Source organism: Sipha flava, unplaced genomic scaffold (assembly GCF_003268045.1).
Source record: "Sipha flava isolate LNK unplaced genomic scaffold, YSA_version1 222_pilon_pilon, whole genome shotgun sequence".
NCBI lineage: Eukaryota > Metazoa > Arthropoda > Insecta > Hemiptera > Aphididae > Sipha > Sipha flava.
Window position 1 is genome coordinate 1850354 of NW_020272853.1, and position 19029 is coordinate 1869382.

At 27.7% G+C, this 19029-nt stretch overlaps 1 protein-coding gene and 1 pseudogene across 1 annotated transcript; one reads left to right on the forward strand and one right to left on the reverse strand.

Annotated features, from left to right (window-relative positions):
• Positions 1-6251: 6251 nt before the first annotated feature.
• Positions 6252-8395, reverse strand: LOC112683233 (annotated as a pseudogene).
• A 2783-nt stretch (positions 8396-11178) lies between these two features.
• Positions 11179-18772, forward strand: LOC112683285 (Golgi reassembly-stacking protein 2). Its single transcript, XM_025554236.1, has 9 exons — positions 11179-11395; positions 11507-11587; positions 11941-12144; positions 12205-12422; positions 12491-12608; positions 13525-14245; positions 14588-14644; positions 18189-18260; positions 18586-18772. Exons 1-9 carry the CDS (start codon positions 11333-11335, stop codon positions 18726-18728), a joined length of 1677 nt encoding a protein of 558 aa, XP_025410021.1. The 5' UTR covers positions 11179-11332; the 3' UTR covers positions 18729-18772.
• The last annotated feature ends 257 nt before the right edge of the window (positions 18773-19029 follow it).

Genomic DNA, 19029 nt, shown 5'->3' on the forward strand with positions numbered 1-19029 from the left:
TTAATTATTATCGAATATCGGTGCTCAGTGGTGAATTTGCTATATTTGTTATTCAGTCGCCGATGCATGAATACGCAGTCTACGTTTATTAGTTAAAAAGTATCAAATTAAAATTATGGGTCGTCATACCGTGTCATGCGCTTATAAATATTTTGTTTACGATAAGAAATCCAACGAGTCAGTTTGTAAAAGTTGCAATGGAAAAATAAAAGTAAGTAGCTACATATTTTTGTTTCATTTAATTTTAATTTAAGTTTAAAATCATTGACAAAAGAATTAAAATAATATGGTAATATAATGGTAGGTAACTATGTAGTATTCAAGTAAATAGACAAGACATTATCTTTATAGTTTATCTATACCATCAACTATAATAGTGCAGTCTTAAGTAATTTATTCAGGTCCTACTCGCTAGTATGTTAAGAATACCCAATGTGAATATTATGTGATTATCTACAAAATAAAAAATAGTACCTATGATTTTACCAGTAATTGCTCTACCTGTACGTGTAGCTTTGTAGCAGATTACTTATGAAAAGTTAAATAATTTTTATTTTGATTAATTTAGTTTGTATATTGTATTCCTTAAATATTTATATTTTGAAAATCTAATTGATATAGCTAGGTAATCAGATATTATATAAATATTTATAAATATGTTCCTATAATTTTAAAAGGGAAAGCATGGAACAAATTTGAAAAGGCAACTGAATTCCCACCATGATATATATATGAGGAGATGCTGGTTAAAGATACAGAAATAAAAAGATCTACCCAGATTAACACATCTGTTATCAAAGCACATGAGAAACTCTTTTATTTTTTTATTACCGAGGTTAAAATTAACATTAATATGAATACTTTAATCAACGCCTGCAAATACTAAACAATAGTATACAATATATATTTTTGTATTAAAATTTCTAGTTTGAAAAAATAATGTACAAAAATAAAGATTAGAAACCGGTCGGAACCGGAACTTAAATTTTAAAACTTAAAATCCCTAAATTTAACCTAAACCCTTCAAAAAATATTTTAAAAACCCGAACCCCTACCTAAACCGTTAAAACCATTAAGGTCTCAGTCCCTGGTTTAAAATCTCAGATAAAAAAGTAAGTTAGTAGTCTATTATTGTAGATCATTCTGTAAATCATGATTAAAAAGAATATAAGTTTTCTTACGATTTTCCTTTATAAAACTACGAAATTGAAACAGATAATTTGATAGATAATTATTACATGAAAATTTAAATATTTATTCTATTACTCGTTAGTATAGGTACCTTTTGGTCACACCATCGTGTTGTATGGTACGACCACAATTATATAATTAATACTAGCTGAATTACCCGTCGTTACCGGGTTTAAGTATAAAAATCTATGTAACCTAGCAAGATTAAATTTGGTTTAATCTATTGAAATTGAAATTAATTAAGATTATTGAAATATTATTTTATTTATACATATTTTTATTTAGTTTTTAAGATAATAATTATTATCATAACCCATCGGTTTCCAAAATATGCACCGCGATGTCTGTACAGGGACACCGTGCCGTCATGAAATATCGGGTATAATATTTTCCTTATGATTAGTCATGGGTAGTTAGTTAAATTTGAAAAAACAGGGCCAGAAGAACCTGTGGAATCTATCTGACCATGTTGTAAAATCATTATTAATTCATCTAACTTTTTAATGCCTTTTAATTTTGCTTCATCTGTTGCAGTGGTGGCGATTCCTATTGTTACATTAATTAAAGCTGTAAAGCGAGTCGAAATGGAAACCGATTATTTTTGATTTACCGATGTTATTTGAGATTCTTGGACAACATGATTACTGTGCTCTTCAAATTCTGACGTCGCTCTGTTTTTATCAATATTTATTTCACTATCTTTTTTTTCAGATTGCTTATACAGAACGCAATTGGGCAACCAGCTCCAAATTCATCAATTACGAGTAACGTTATGAGCTGAAAGTCATGACTGGTAGTTTCATGGGTGCTGTCAACGCAAATTCTGTCAGTTGCGTATTTTGACAAAACATCTATTTGATATGGTGTCATTATTACAATTATAAAATCGTCTTTGAATAGTGAACCTTCTTTCTCACCATCTTGCATTTTAAAATATGCTACTGGTGACTTTTCTTTGAGTAACATTTGTTTTTGTACCCATATTTCTGTACTAAAAGCGTCATTTGTGTGTACAATGTCTCTGTCCCGGTCATAATCCCTTATAATATTATGTAAATCACGTTTGTCCACAGCTTGGAAACGGTTGACATTTTCTGTTGAAGTTACAGATTTTCGAATATCGTCCAAAATCCGTTCAAGTCACACCTGATTTTATTTTACCAGCCAGTTCATCTCTTTCTTCTTTTGACAGATGTAAAAATTTCATATTTAATGCATGGCCTACACGGGTTCTTCTAAATTCTACTGTTATGTGACCGTCAATATTAGTAGTCATCATTCCAGCAGGACAAATCTTACCAATTTTGTAGGTTTGTGACCATTTCATTATCTTCCCTGTACCTGTTGTCCGAGAAGATCCTGATCTGTGACAAACATAGTAGGTTTTGTTTTCAACTACTCTTTAAACTATATGAGACAACCTAACTCAATAGATACCAAATTCTTAGTTTTTAGTTACCTACTTCTTTTTTTATTATTTACTTATTTATTATTGTTATTATTACTATTATTTATTTATTTATTTAGTATGCCAAGGCCATATGCTAATATAATATATACTGAAAAAATTATCTTTTTTGTTTCTTTTAAAATTATGTTATATAAATATAATATATTATGCTGGATTATTTTGTAATAATATTTACATTATTATACAGTACTATAATATTAATAATCATATATAGTAAAATCTCTCTATAACGGAATTGTTTGGGACCAAACATTTTTTTGTTGTAAAGAGTTTTCTGCCCTAGAGAAGTAGAAAAAAAATTTAGTTTCAAGATTGTATGTATGAAGTATTTATGTGTTAAAAAAATTATATATTCGGTAAATGCTCCGTAAAACGTAAATTTATACAGTAAGATTATAATGTATGACTTAATATTTAAATGGGTTATTGTATAATATTAAAGAACTAAAACTAAGAACTAAAATAATATATATTGTATTATATATTATGTAATTAATATGACAAGATGTGCATTGAGAGTAACACATTTTGCACATATGTACCTTTTCTAATAAATATAATGTTTGAGTATGGTTATAACTAATAATATTTGAAAAATCACAAAGAGAGAAAATAAATAATATGGACAGATAGAAAATGTATATATTACTAAAAACGTTGAATACAAACTGAATAATCATAAAATACATTATAAAATATAATAACTAAGAATAATCTGATAACTGAGTTTAATTCTAATAAATAAGGGGTTATTTAATAATTTAAAATTAATAATTTTCAAACATTAACAATATTATTTTGTTTTATATCACAATTCGAAATTGTATTAAATATTACATTATTATTTTTATTATAGTACCTAACACATTTTGCACTTATGTACCTTTCTAATAAACAATTTGCTTATCACTCGTATTAATAATTGATATGATGATAGTAGTAATGATGTGCGCCTGCGCGTGCGGAGCGTGGAATTAGCTGCAGTGATCCGCTCGTCTATAGCTTGGAGAAGGGCATCCTGAAAAAAACCTTAGATCAAAAAAGGCGCCATGAGTCGAAAAAATTTGGAAAGCACTGTGACATAACCTATTCTGTAAGTTAGTTTTTAGCGACCGTAGCTTTGTTGGCGATTAGTTTTGCTGTAAAGGTTTAAAATAAATGTTTTACTAATAGTTTTTTCAAAATGTTATCTAAAAAATTTCTCTATAGACAATATTCTTCGCTGATCTATTAGTACGCGACAAAATAACCAAGCTACTAGGTGAGCTTACGCGTGAGCAAGCTACGTAGAACTGCCCATGTGAAAAACAGTTTTATCGCTAATCTATTCCTGCAAATCTGAGAGTTTGACCTTGAGACTTGAGAATCGTTTAAATTCGAACGGAAGATCATTTGGAATTAAAGGAATTTGTGGTACAAACACAGTTTCCCCTTTTGCACATCCCGTTAAAATTGTGGCTTCTACTATATTGCGATGTAAAGTTTTGACTTTAAGCATAGTCCCATTGCACAGTTTAGGTGGTTTCAAATTTCGCAACAACATAATAGGTGTGCTCACACGCAGAATAAGCCTATGATGTAGCATACCCTGAGAGCTTTTATAACGGGTTAAGATTGTTATATTAAATGTATATTTAGAGAATTTTTTTTTTTTTATACATTTATATCAGTGAAACAAAACAAAAATTAGTGAATGAAAATTATAGTAAGAATGAATTTTAATATAATATAATTAAGTTACAATTGGCTTGTAATATTATCAATTGTTATCATTATACAAATTGCTTATGAATAGTTTAGATTTTTATTCGGTATTTAACTATAGATGTGGCATACCCGTTGGCTCAATGAATTTAAAAATTCAACCGGATAATTAGTAGCATCGTCTATGTTGACCACCGCCGTACCTATCAAAGTATATACTTTTTCTTACCCTTCAAAAGACATCAGCAGTGTATCATTGATAGCCGCCGCTTGGTCATATTTCGCAGTGAGTATAGCACGTTCACACAACCATTCCATAGGCTTATCATGAATATGAGCAATATCTGGATAAATTTTTGATCTTAAATCCTGAACCGTAGTTGCAACTGTGCACAAATTTTCTGAGATAGTTATCATTTCATTAACTGATGAATAATCACCATTGCCAATTTCAAGTAAAAGATCTGCAAATCTACCAGAAAACTTTTCTTCTTCCAAGTATACTCACATATTTTTCGACAGTTTATGTATATAAATCTGAGGCCACAAAGTAGATCACTTAAGACATGACTTTATTAACTTCATCAGTTCTGGTCCTTTTTGGTACTACTGGTAAAGCCCGCCTAAAGTCTCCAGACTGCAAAACCATTACACCACCCATTAACCTTTTATTTCATCTTATATCCTTTAGATATCTATTTAAAGCCTCAACACTAACCTTATGTTTCATTGTAATTTTGTCCCGTACTATTTTATTTTTGTATTTTTTAAAACTTCCGCAAAATTACTTTGTTTTAATATATTACAAACGGGAGTGATCGAAGTTGTTAAATTGAGTGTTATTTTGAATGTAGCATGGGCAGTTCGATCACCCTTGAGCAGCGTAGCTGCGATTCTAGAAGATGCTACAGCTAAGGCAATGTCGCGAGTACTTCTAACTTTCGCTAAAATCAAATTGATTAAAAGAGTTTTTCTTTTTTTTTTCATTTTTTTTTCATTTTTACACTTTTAAACCCTTTAACTTAACTCATTTGGGGTTGAATTTTAAAAAATCTATTCTTAATGAATATCTACATTGCGAAACAAAATATTTATATGCATATATAAACAATACATTTCATTCTCATAGCTTCAGCAGTTTTGGCTAGATTATTTTTCCCATATTTACACTTATTAACCCTTTTAACGCTCTTAGGGGTTGAATTTTTAAAAATCCTTTCTTACAGATGTCTGCATCATGCAACGAATCTACTCTACCGTACTAAGTAAGAATGCCGTAATTTCCCTCCATGCTATCTTGAGAAAAAATGACATTTTATGTTTAGTAGTTTTTAGTAGTTCTAAATAAATAAATATAATATTTTCCAAAGTAAAATCCATAGTTTCTCATGGAAATATATCTGATAAATGCAATTGCACTATTCAATTTTATTTTCGATTTTTATTTCACCAAGATATCATTGTTTTGATATTTATACTAAGCACGCTATTAATTATTTAGAATTGTTTACTAGGCAAAAATGCCGCAATTCTGATTACGGAATTTTTAAGTAGCATACCAAAATGTACTGATCACTAACGGTTGAAGAAATAATGCCGTATCTATATATTTTTTTAGTTATAATTATTAATATATTTAGTTATAACACGTCAATAAGAAAATGATTAAAATTATTACAATGGCTTTACCTTAAAATCATAGTTAATATCTATATATATCTTCAAATTCAATTAATTACATATCGTTATATTTTCCCAAAATTGTTTTCTATATTTTCTATATTGTTTTATAAATAACACATTTTCTACATTCAGCTTTTATTTGCACAATGTCCTTTAACAAAACTCTATTGGTAGATTTTAATAGTTTCTGTTGTGCCTTATAATCTTTCTATTGAAAAAAATCAGAATAACTCATATTTTTTTTTTAGGTGTACATTTCCTTTATTAGTTGCCCCTACTGCATTAGCAAAATCTTCAAAATCATAGGTTTTCTTTTGATGTTTTAAAGATAGTTCCACTTGATGGTGAAAACTATCGGCTGACATAAATGTGTGTCTTGCTTCAAAATAATTAAAAATAATTTCTTGGGCACAAATATCACTTGAGTTAACTATGTATACTAAAAATGACAATAAACACCAGTTCTTATTTTGACTGCTGCAGTTATCTAGCCAAATTGTCAACTTTTGGGCATCGCGATAGTATAGGAAAAATGAAAAAAATTTACTGACCAGGTCTTCTTTTTTTCGTCCACTAATACCTTCATGCCATATGCATGCAAATGGAAAAAAATGAATATTTCCCCCGATAGGCATAAAATTTTCATTGTAAGCAACTATTCTTTTAGTAAATAAAACTTTTTTAAATGTATCTACACGTGGTAACATAATAACTTTTTGGAGATCTACTGTAACATAAATAGATTTTTTATTGAGTTCTTTTTTAGCGTGCTCTTGATACAGAGCTCTTGCAATATCGGTTTTTTTTTTTATGTACAGAGTAAGTTTGGAAAACTTCACAACCATCAACTAAATTATCTTTTGCGTGTTCATAAATTTTTAAACTTTCACATTCCTTACACTCTTCATTTCTAAGCACAGTAAACGATATATTTTTTTTTTTATAAATTTGATTTCTATAATAATCATATGAAATCGTATATTGAGGTTCAGGATATTTTTCTAAAAAAAAGTTGATGCATTAGCGTAACTGTTATGTCACTCGGTAAGTACCGAATATTTAAAGCGTGCTCACGCCTATAGTGTGATATAGTCGGATTAAATGACTCTATATGGTCATCTATTAAATGTTTGTATAAATATTTTTTAGTTGATTTAATGCCACGAAAATCATCAAAAGCCTCTAATTGATCATTGAAATAATGTCTTAATGTATCGAGAACTCTATCATTTGTTTTTTTAAAGCCTAAGGTGGTTAAAAAAAATGGTTTGCATACTTGTATTTTAATACCTCGGTCATCATTTACATATAATTTTAAACTATTTTTACGGTTACCTAGTCGATAGTGTATTTTTACGTGTTTTAACGTCAACGCATTGACACGTACTTAATATGAAAACCCTAAGTTCTTTCCAAGTCATATTCCAATATTGAAAGTTCACATCAGATCGTCTGTCTTCTGTAATTTTTTCAAAGCACTTTTTTGTACAATTGTCTTTATCACAGCATGGTAACACCTTATATTGATCTTTTTTTAAGTCAAAATTTATTTTTTTTTTGTATTTCTACATTTTTTAAATATTTTTTCTTTTTTCCTTTTTCTTTTTTCTTCTTCTTTCCTAAGTTCTCCGGATTTTGTGAAAAACTCGACATCGTTATTAATCTCAATTATACCATCATCAATATAAATAGGTAATTCAGATATATCCATTATAGATTTATTATTATCTGAAAATTAGAGAAACCTAATTCTTTATTTTTCGAATGAAAAACTAAACATAATATTATATATTATATAGTTATAATTTTAGTATTTTATCTCGATTAATTTCTTCAATTCAAACCTGTGGCGGATCTAGGATTTTATCATGGGAGGGGGGGGGGTATAAAATATTTTCATACATAATATTTATAGGTGTAATAAGCTTTATTTTACTAAATTTACAAAACAAAATTTAATTTTCTTGATAACTGTGTCATTACTCTGGCTGTATTCCGGGTCATGATATAAATACGAGGTGTATATCTGTAATCTGATATGAAGTTAGATACTAATGTATACTAGTGTATCCTTCTTGGTTACGAAATAATAAAAGAATAGTTTTTATTTAATTTGTGCATGCAAAAATTGAATTGGTTGCAAAAAAATTTTTTTAACTCTTGGTCCATGCCCTCCCATATCCAGATCCCCTCCGATCCATCCCCCATATCCACTCCCGTAGATCCGCTACTGCCTCCAACTAATAAATCTATTTCTGCAGTTATAGCTGTGGTTGTTGATTTTGATGAACCATGAATAACACTTATGTTTGGGTCATACTCATACACAATATTTTCTGTATCCATTGCAAAAATAAAAACTGTACATAAAGATATTCACGACTCAGTATTATCGATAACTGAACGAAATATAATTTGTGTGCGATATACGTTGGGATGTCAAAAAAACATCGATGTTTTAAGCTAAAAAATAGATGTTCAACATCGATGGTTAAGTTTTGATATTTTGCATCGATGTCTCATGTTTACCGATGTTTTAATTTCGATGTTTACTTTATCTCCGATGTTCAATGATAATATACAAAATATTTTTAAAATTTTTCTTTTTCAAACAATAAAAATATATATAAGTATAATTATAATTTAATATTTACTTGGTTAATAAAACAAGTCAGGATGACTGTATCTTGATCTTAATTCATAATAATATAGTTTATCGCTAGAAAAATAATATAATATATAGTCTTGTATTTAAGTCATACCTAATTATCAAAATAATATAAAATGTTTCCCAAAAATAAATAAATGAAACCGGTAATGTGGAAAATCGGCATTAAAATTTGCTTTTTAAAATAAAAAAAAAAATTAAATAAATTAAAATAAAATAAATTTAAATTTATTTTATTTATAATTTATTTTTTCTTTATTTATTTTTTTAAAATTTGACTTTTTTAAACAACTTGGCCGATAGATATTGGTTTCAATATGAATGACAACATTGGTTTTCATTTAAAATTTTTAAAAAGTATATATATTAAATATACGGCTTTATGGCAATCAGTTTCCTAAACGTAAATATAGATTATGTGGAAGTGCTAATCAAAAACGCCACATTTGAAATAAAACATACGGTAATCTTTCTAAGCAAACTGTGGTTACGGCGTTTTTGCTAAGCACTGATTATATTTTATTACAATTGCGGCAATATTGTTTTCTTATAAACACATATTTCTGGATAAATAATATCATATTTACGGAATTGTACAACTATAATAATAAAACGTAATATAGTGTATCTCATTTTTTTTTTCGATTTACGGCCTTTTTTCTTAGGACGCCAATACTGACCAAATTTCATACTCATAAATTCAACGGTTCCGGCTTAGCGGTTTTTTCTATTTTTACACTTTTCAACCCTTTAAAATCAAAATTTAGGGGTTGAAATTCAAAAAATAAAGTTTAAGACAATATTTATTTGTTTTACAGAGTATGTAAACTTAATTTTAAAAAATCAGAACAAAAAAAAAGTTTTAAATTTTTATCTCTTTTACCCTTTTTAACCACCTTAGGGATTGAATTTCCAAAAATCCTTTCTTAGCGCACTCCTACATCATAATAGCTATCTGTATGCTAAATTTCAGCCCGATCCGTTTAATAGTTTAACTATGCGTTGATTACACAGTCGGTGAGCTTACTGTTTTACATATACAGAAGAAGAAGATTAAGATTATTCAACAATCTTAATCAGTGGCGGCGCCAGATATTTTTTATTGGGGGGGGGGGGGGGCGATACAGGGGCAAATTATTTTCTGGTGGGGCATTTATGTATCACTACTCGATCACCCACTAATTTGCTTATATTATATTAAATAATCTCAAAAATAATTAATTAATAAAATTTCTGTTTACCAAAATAGGTATAAGGTATAACCTTAAGTACTTATAATATGTTTTATATAAACTTGTAGATAATAAGGTTATATGACTTATGTTATATAAAATGTGTTATTTGCACATTCATATTTTATGTTTATTGCAATTAAAGAAATAAAGAGAAGAATTTTTAAGTATCTAAATAGCAACATATTGGTATTACCTATTAAAATAAAAATCAATAAATTAAATTTATTATGTTAGCATTACTTATTTTATTTTATTATTATATTATATCTAAATATCAACATATCGTTAGTTATTAGTATTAAATGAATAGGTATAAATAATTACAAATTATTAGGATAGTATTATTTTTTTATTTTTATTAATCACATTAAATTTATCTACAACCATATCTAAATTGCTCAATAATCAATATAAAATGCATTTTATATTAAAATGTTCAACATTAAATTATAGGGGGGGGGGGCAAAGGAGGAGCATTTGATTTTGGGGGGCATTTGCCCATCCTGGCCCCAGTGTAGCGCCGTCCCTGATCTTAATTCATTTAAATTTCAATAGATTAAACAAAATTTAATCTTGCCAGGTTAAATACATTTATATACTTAAGCCCGGCAACGACGGGTAATTCAGCTGGTAATAATAATAAAATAATACCTCGAAATCGCTGTAAAGATTATTATTCGACAACGCAATTTGTATAATTGAGCTAGTCGGTGTTTTCTATACAACTCATAAATAATAATATAGCCATGGAACAATTCATATCTTCTTGCTGATAAATTCACACACAAAAAAAAGGTCAGGGTACAGGTAGATGGAAAGCCGCCGTGCCGTATCATATTTCCCATAATCGGTCGACTGCTATTGTTATTATTATATGAATATATATATCCAAATTACATGTAAAAAATTATTTTTACCGATTTCAACCCTTTAAAATAAAATTTCGAAAAATCCTTTCATAGCGGATGCCTAAGCCATAGTAGCTATCTATATGCCAAATTTCAGTCCAATCCGTCCAATGGTTTGAGCTGTGCGTTGATAGATCAGTCAATCAGCTTACTGTTTTATATATACAGATAACAGATAAAGATAATATATCGTAATATAATATAGTTATATCCATTGAACTATATGATATCACATAATCTGTGATACAACCATTGAACTCTATATGATAACATAATATTATGTGATACAACTTGTACCACAATATAATATTCATCGATAAGAGATAACATAGTTACACGTCATTTACTCTAAATTTTCAGAATCTTTAAATTAACATTTTTTGTTATTAAAAATTATTATTGGTTTGATCAAAAAATTATGAAATCGTAACTCTTAACTTGCAAAAATTTAGTAACTTCATTAGAGAAAAAAATGGGAACTGCAAATAGTACGCCTATTCCCGGTGGAGGAACAGAAGGATATCATATTTTAAAAGTAATAATATATTTTAATTATCAACTCGGTACTATTAATGTAAATAAGTGATTAGTTACTGAGCTGTATGTATTTCAATCATATATTACCTTTTGTTTTTAATGTACATAGGTTCAAGATAATTCACCTGGACAAGCAGCCGGTTTGGAAGCTTTTTTTGATTTTATATTAGCTATTAATACCACAAGACTTGTAAGTTTTAATATACTAAATAACTTTGAGTTTAAAATAATAAATTGCAATTTTTATAAGCTATAAGAACTATAAATCATACAGATATTAATTAATGATTATGACCAAGGTAGTACATTTATATATAAATTTATACACACTATATATATATTTAATGTATGTATATAAATAACTTGAATAATACATGATAAATGTTCTACTAATGATATTTATGGTCTATAATATATTATTAAATAGTTTTGTGGTAGACTTTATTTAATTAGGTATAAGTTTACATCAAATTAAATTCATAATATTTATTATGAATCTATTATTACAATGGTATTTTTATTTATTTTATAACTTTTTTCAAGGATAAAGACAATGATACACTTAAAGAAATGTTAAAGAATGGAGATGGACAAGAACTCATATTAAGTGTTTACAGTAGTAAAACACAAATAGTTAGAGAAGTTAAAATTATACCCAATAGTAGTTGGGGTGGCCAAGGTTTATTGGGTGTAAGCATACGATTTTGTTCCTTTGCTGGGGCCAATGAAAACGTCTGGCATATTCTTGTTAGTAAATAAAATAATAATATGTGTTCAAATTAATTTTTAAAATTTGAAAATGTTCAGGATGTACATCCAAACTCTCCTGCTGACAAAGCTGGGCTTAGATCACATACAGATTATATAATAGGATCTGATTCTATAATGCATGAGAGTGAAGATTTGTTTATGTTAATTGAAGCACATGAAGGAAGACCATTGAAATTATATGTTTATAATGTTGAATTGGATACTTGCAGAGAAGTTTCAATTACACCCGATTCTGCATGGCCTGGTGAAGGAAGGTAATTATACTTTCCAATTGAAGATTAGAATAGCCATTATAATAATAGTTTATTTTTTTATTTTTAAGTTTGGGCTGTGGAATAGGTTATGGGTATCTTCATAGAATACCTGTTAAAAAAATATCACAAAATAAGGATATTCCTGCACCACCTGTTATAAAACCAGCAGTCATTAATAATGTTATGGTAAGCTAAAGAGTGTTTGCATCATCAAAATAATTAACAGTTTAAGTAATGTTTACAATAATTACTTGATATAATTTTTTTATTTGATAAGAAAAACATGACTATTTGTGTTGAATTTTTAAATTATGTTTTAACAAATAATGAAATAAATTAATTTTTTGTTTAGTTCCAATTGATATGTTTACATGCAATATCTACAAGTAATAACATTTGAAATTAAAAATTAAAAAAATATTTACTTTAACTGAATGTTTTGATTTTTATTGATAAAATAGAGCTATTTATTTTCTAATTATTTAAAAAAACCATAATTTTTTCTTTGTAAAATTTCTTTAATCAATTTTATTACAATTTTTTTGTCCAAAAATGTACTTAATTAACTCATAGGTGTGCGTTCAGGGGTTACTGGGTGTGCCCGGAAACCCTGTGAAATATTGTAAATGGTGCCCTACAACTAAGTCCAAGAGTAATGGGCCTGTATTTTGACCGATGTTACTCAAATTAAATGTAATTTATTTTAAATATTTGGTAAAAAATTAATGATATTTCATAATAGAAAAATAAACCTAAATTTTTGAGCAAAAACTTATTATGATAATATAACAGCTTTAATTGACTACAAAAGTACAAATCATAAATAATTTAAGCTATCTGAGAAAAATATACTATTCAAAGAAAACATATAAAATTTCAATATACCACAATATTTAATAAAAAATTAAAGTAATGTTTATTTAATTATTTATATATAATAATTTATTAAACATACTTACACTTTACTAAAACAGGCCTAAAAGTATTGTAGACCCCCCTGAAATACAGGTATACGCACGTCTATGAATGAAACCTCAAACCTAATTAAATTTATAAATTGTAAAATTAAATATTTTTTATATTTATATTATATTTATATTAGGCATCTGCGTCTCAAGTACCTGAAATAATTAATCCACCAGTTTTAACATCTCAACTGCCAATGATCAAACAAGAACTTCCAGTTTGCGATACAAGTTCGCCTGCTATTGAACCAGAAAAAACCCAGGAACTTTTAAGTGAAATCAATCCAAGCACATCTTCGCCATTTATGAACAATACAAACTCTCAAGTACCTGCTTTCACATCAACAGATCAACAAATTCCTCATTTTAACTCTTCTATATCCATCCCACATTTCTCTCCAGAAACAATGACATTTAAAAATCCTTCTGTACCTGCATTCCAAGTAATTAATTCTCAATTTAGTCCAAACCAACAGAGTTCTACTTCAGATTCAATGAAACCTTTTGTATTGACACCACAAGTAACAACCTTACCATCATTTTCATCGCAAGAATCTATCACTGTCTCTACATCTCAAGAGGTATTTGTAACATCTGTATGTTCTTCCCAATCATCTACAACTCAAGAATTGGCCTATCAGTCATCCATCCCGTTTTTACCTCAAAGTAGTGATTCCCAATATCATCCTACCGATATAGGGAGTACAGCTACTACAAGAGATGAACCAAGTTCTAAAGATCTAAGTAATTATTTCACAGTGTTTCAATCTCAAGCCAATTCATCAAATAGTCCAAGTACAATACCAATGTTTTCAGTAAAAAATTTTCCACAGATTTCAACTTTAGCCCAGCCTCTTGGTAAATAATACATACTTCTTTATATTTTTGTTTAAGTTTTATTTTTACTTAATAAACTTAAAAAAAAAATATTACAAATTATTAAACATATTGTTGTAAACATTTTTAATTATGATTGACTGGTAACTGTTAATTATTAATTCTCATTATTTTTCATCAAATTTTACATTTTTCATACAAACACTGTTTCTCAATATAAGAGATCTGTACTAAAAATGTAATCCATTATATACATTGCGCTAAGAAGTAATTAAGACAGTTAAATTCTATAAGTTCTATAAAAACTTAATATTATAAAATTTTAAAATTCCTATGAAGAACAATTTTTATTTTTTTTTTTAGGGAACCATTTTTCAGCAACACCTATATCTCAATCACAGCCACCTCAAGTACAGCCAGGTAAATAAAATTAATGTATGATAGTATTCATGGGTTTAGGGTATTTCAGCATGGCCGTCTGAGTGTTGTCATTTCAGCATAAGTCCATTTTGACATAAAATATAATAAGGGAAAAACAGTGAAAAACAATATTGGGCATATGACCCTCCTTACTAGCCCTATGGGCGATTATTCTTTTCATACAATTTACCATCACTGGATAACACATTGTCTCATCAAGTTTGTTAAGGACACGATGAATTTCTTGCTTGAGTTTGAAGATATTTCGAACTTTGTTCTGGTAAATTTGTAACTTAGTGTATCCTTATAAGAAAAAATCATGCAACCAGTGGTTGTAATTGAGAATGTTTTATGGGGGGGGGGGATCAAATTAAATTTGTATGACAAGCTTGTGGTGGGCAATGCCCTCCACACCTCCTTTAACTAAAGTTATTGAAAGTAAACGTAGAAACAAAACACTAGTACTAAACAACTTTAAATTTTTTATTGGATCAATTAATAAATATCAACTAATTTTATATAGTTACAATTTACATAACTAAGGTATTGTATACTATAATATATAATTTTTTTCACATTTTTATATCTGACAATTTTTTTAAATAAAATTATTACTGTGCTATAGCTTTTAATTTAAGCGTAGTATACAATTGTTTTGAAAAAAACGGGCATCGCCCAATTTTACATAGGTATCTTCAAAATTTTCAGAATGAATTGAAAATCATTCTTCTAGTTGTTGTATAAAAAAGTTCAAGTATAGTATAAATACTGACACTTTGTAGTATTCTTCAATACTTAAATTGAGTTTTGGGTTTGCTCGATTTAATTGTCATTTAGATATTATTTTAGTACTCAAGTCTATATCTATAATTATTGACATCTCCTATTACAAATGTCAAATATAAACATAATTCTTTTCATATAATTCATGTAATAATATACTTTATTTTAGTACACTTATTTTTGCAAGTAAAAATAATTTGTGAAATTCACAATTTAATATATTTTTTAATACAATGATAATATCTTCAACAAGGCTTACTGCTTCTCTTAAATTAATTTTTTATTTTTGTAGCAATTTACACAGTGGTAATCCAAAAGTAAAAACCAACTAGAAAAATATTTTATTATAAAATAAAATAAATTATATTTATTAATTACTATTTACTTGTATAATTACTTAATTTGTAAGGATATAAGAAATTCTGAATCAGTAGCTTTTAATAGTATATTAGCTTCCGTTGCAGTGGAATCATTCCAATTAGAAATATTTTCTAATGATTCAATTACGAATGCAAATAGTTCAATGAAATCTGTTAGCGCATCATAACGCTGCACCCATTGTGTAGCACAAAATCTTTTTAAAGTTTTAACATTAGGATCCTCATTACTATTTTTGATGTTGGTGAACATCAAACAGAACATTTTGATATTTTGGTGTATTTAAGAAAACAGACGTTTACGGATAAATATTTAAAATCTGGTTTTTTTTTTTTTTAAGTTTCGTAATAATTTATACGATTGTATTTGAGCTATTTATAGGTTTATGACGATATATAAATACAGCTCATGAGGGGAGGATTTATTCCCTATACCCCCCTCCGTAATTACTCCCCTGCACACGGCGTCAAGTCGCAAGATCGAAATGGGTAGCTTTGGTCTCCACGCAACTAGATTAGTTTGCCCAGGAACTTCTTGCGTAGCAAAGGGATTGTATCTCTTGAAGTGTAACAAGTTGTAAACCATACAAGAATACCTACTGAGCTCAGTTATTTTCTTTGGTCTTATTTGGACCAAATGGACAAAAAAAAATGTTCGGTTTCATCTTGTCACACTTCAAGAGAAATAATCATTCTGCTGACGAGAAATTCCTGGACAAACTAATTTTATTGCGTGGAAAACAAAGCTACCCATTTTGATCATATGATTCGACACCGTGTGATTTTTTCTTATGGGGATGTATGAAGTCATGAGTTAACCAGAACAAGGTTCGAAATGTCTTGAAACTTAAGCAAGAAATTAATCGTGTCTCAACGAACTTGATGGGACAATGTATGATCGAGTGATAGTACATTTTATGGAAAGAATAATCACCAATATGGCTAGTAGGGAGAGTCATATGCCCGATATTGTTTTTCACTGTTAAACCTTAACTTCTTCCGAAGAGAATGATATATTTGTTATATTTTTTTAAAAGAAATAAATTTAATTTATAGCAGATTTAAATCCTGCGTTCTTTTGGAGACACTTTATACAATAGGTGGGAATTGTTTACCGGATGACATATCGCATACAAATTCTATATAAGCATTACGATTTACACGGTCACTAATATAAAAAACTGTATTAAAAATATGTTCGAGTTGTTATTCATATTAATACGACTAAACACACTTTCTCATCGATAGTAAAAATACAATTTTTACGATTAAAAAGTAATTTTATAAATACAAGTGGTATATAATATTCTATTTATGTAATACAGTACAGGGGTCTTCAAACTTTTTACGCAGCGGGTCACATATTATTTTTTTAAATCTTGCGGGCCGAATTCATTGTAAAAACATATATTATATATAAAAATTCAGTTTTATTCTTACAATTTTTAAAATTAGGTAGGTACATTTAAAATTACAAATTAGTAAATTTAATAATTTAAAAAAATTGCAATTGGACCGTTTTTCTTGAAAAACGCGTTTTTCATCCGAGATTTTACGTTTTTTACTCACCGATATATTGTACAAATATTACGAAGAAAAAGTATGAAATTGAAATTTTTACACATAAAGGAGAATATTGTGCTCGTTTCACAATCGATTACGAACTAACAGACAATAATAATTATATATTGGTAGGTAATTCAATTTATATTATCACATAGCGATAACTTAACTGTTATAATTTTATTGAACGAGAAAATGTAAATGCTAAATTTAAAATGTGATTGCGGGCCGGGGGTTGAAGATCCCTGCTCTAGTATATGGTATATACATTTCATATAGATTTTATACAGGGTGGCCCAAAAATTTTTGATCGCGGACTCGACTTGTACTTTTACACATCAGTTGTTGTTTTTTATTTTTACCAGATATTATCAATACTATTTATTAGGTGTTTTTTTTATTATTATTTATTTAAACATGGTTAGTGTTTAATTCCACTCAAATAATAATAATAATAATCGTATTATATCATGAGTTATGGCGATTGATTTTTTAATTAATTATCACATATTATATTAATTGATTAACACAATTAATATCTTTAGATCTAAAATAGTTGAACATAAAATAGGAAACAAAACAATCCATACAAATATGAACCACCCAAATTCAAATAAAGTATTTAATTGTTTTATATTAGATTTAGTCCTACTGGGGTAACTTTTTTTAAAATTTTAACAATTTTGATGATTAAATTGTTAGTTATTTCTGTAAATACATAAGTGCCTCTTGTTACACACAAATGGAAACTGAATTTTCAGATACTTTATTATCACAAAATAGTTTGTTTTATATAATATATCTGATGTGTCTTTTTTCAGAAAACATATATTCTGATGTATCATCTCAATTTCAACCAGTAAAACCACCTCATCAATTACAACATCAACCAAGTAATTATTAAATGTTAATTTACTTATATTTTTTCTTATTCATAAAACGTTTTTGAAAAAATTTCGTTTTTATTTCATTGAGTTGACTCCTAATTTTTTAATTAAGAACAGGAAACCACTCATTGAGAATTTAATTTTGCTTAACATTTTCACGCTTACTACAAATATCTATTTAAAGGAGTAATGTTGTTAGACAACTCATAGTTTCCATGTGTGAGACCACATTCTTAATGTTGATAAAATATTTAATACTAAAATTTAAAATGAATAAATATAAATATAACACTGTGATGCATTTATCAAGTATAATTAAAATATGTTACAGATATTTATCCAGGAATGCCACTTACAACTCCAATATCTTTACCAGGCATGCCTCCAATAACTGTTAGTGCTACTCTACCTTATTCAGCAATAGAAAGTTTACAAATTGATCAGAAGAAAAATATTCTAAACAATAACAGTTAATTATCTATTATTTAGGTCATTTCTACTTGTTTGAATAAAATTAAAAATTATAATTAGTATAATATATATATATATATATATATATATATATGTGTTAAATACTCAAATGAAACCACGAATTTTATTATAAAAAATGTATTCAATTATTTATTAGTACTAATATTTAAGGTCTTTAAAATAAAACTTATACAGATTTTGGGTCTTTACATTTTGTGTTCATGAAAAATTCTAACATTTTTATAATTGTACTTAAACCCTAAAAAAAATATTTATAAAAAAATATATAAGAAAACAAATTATG

What these genes read in the sequence shown, in the direction of transcription:
- LOC112683285 (XM_025554236.1), top strand. Translation starts at nt 11,333, where the DNA reads ATGGGAACTGCAAATAGTACGCCTATTCCCGGTGGAGGAACAGAAGGA. An exon ending in GCCACCTCAAGTACAGCCAG is followed by an intron (nt 14,645 to 18,188) that starts GTAAATAAAATT and finishes GTCTTTTTTCAG; the next exon opens with AAAACATATATTCTGATGTA. An exon ending in TCAATTACAACATCAACCAA is followed by an intron (nt 18,261 to 18,585) that starts GTAATTATTAAA and finishes AATATGTTACAG; the next exon opens with ATATTTATCCAGGAATGCCA.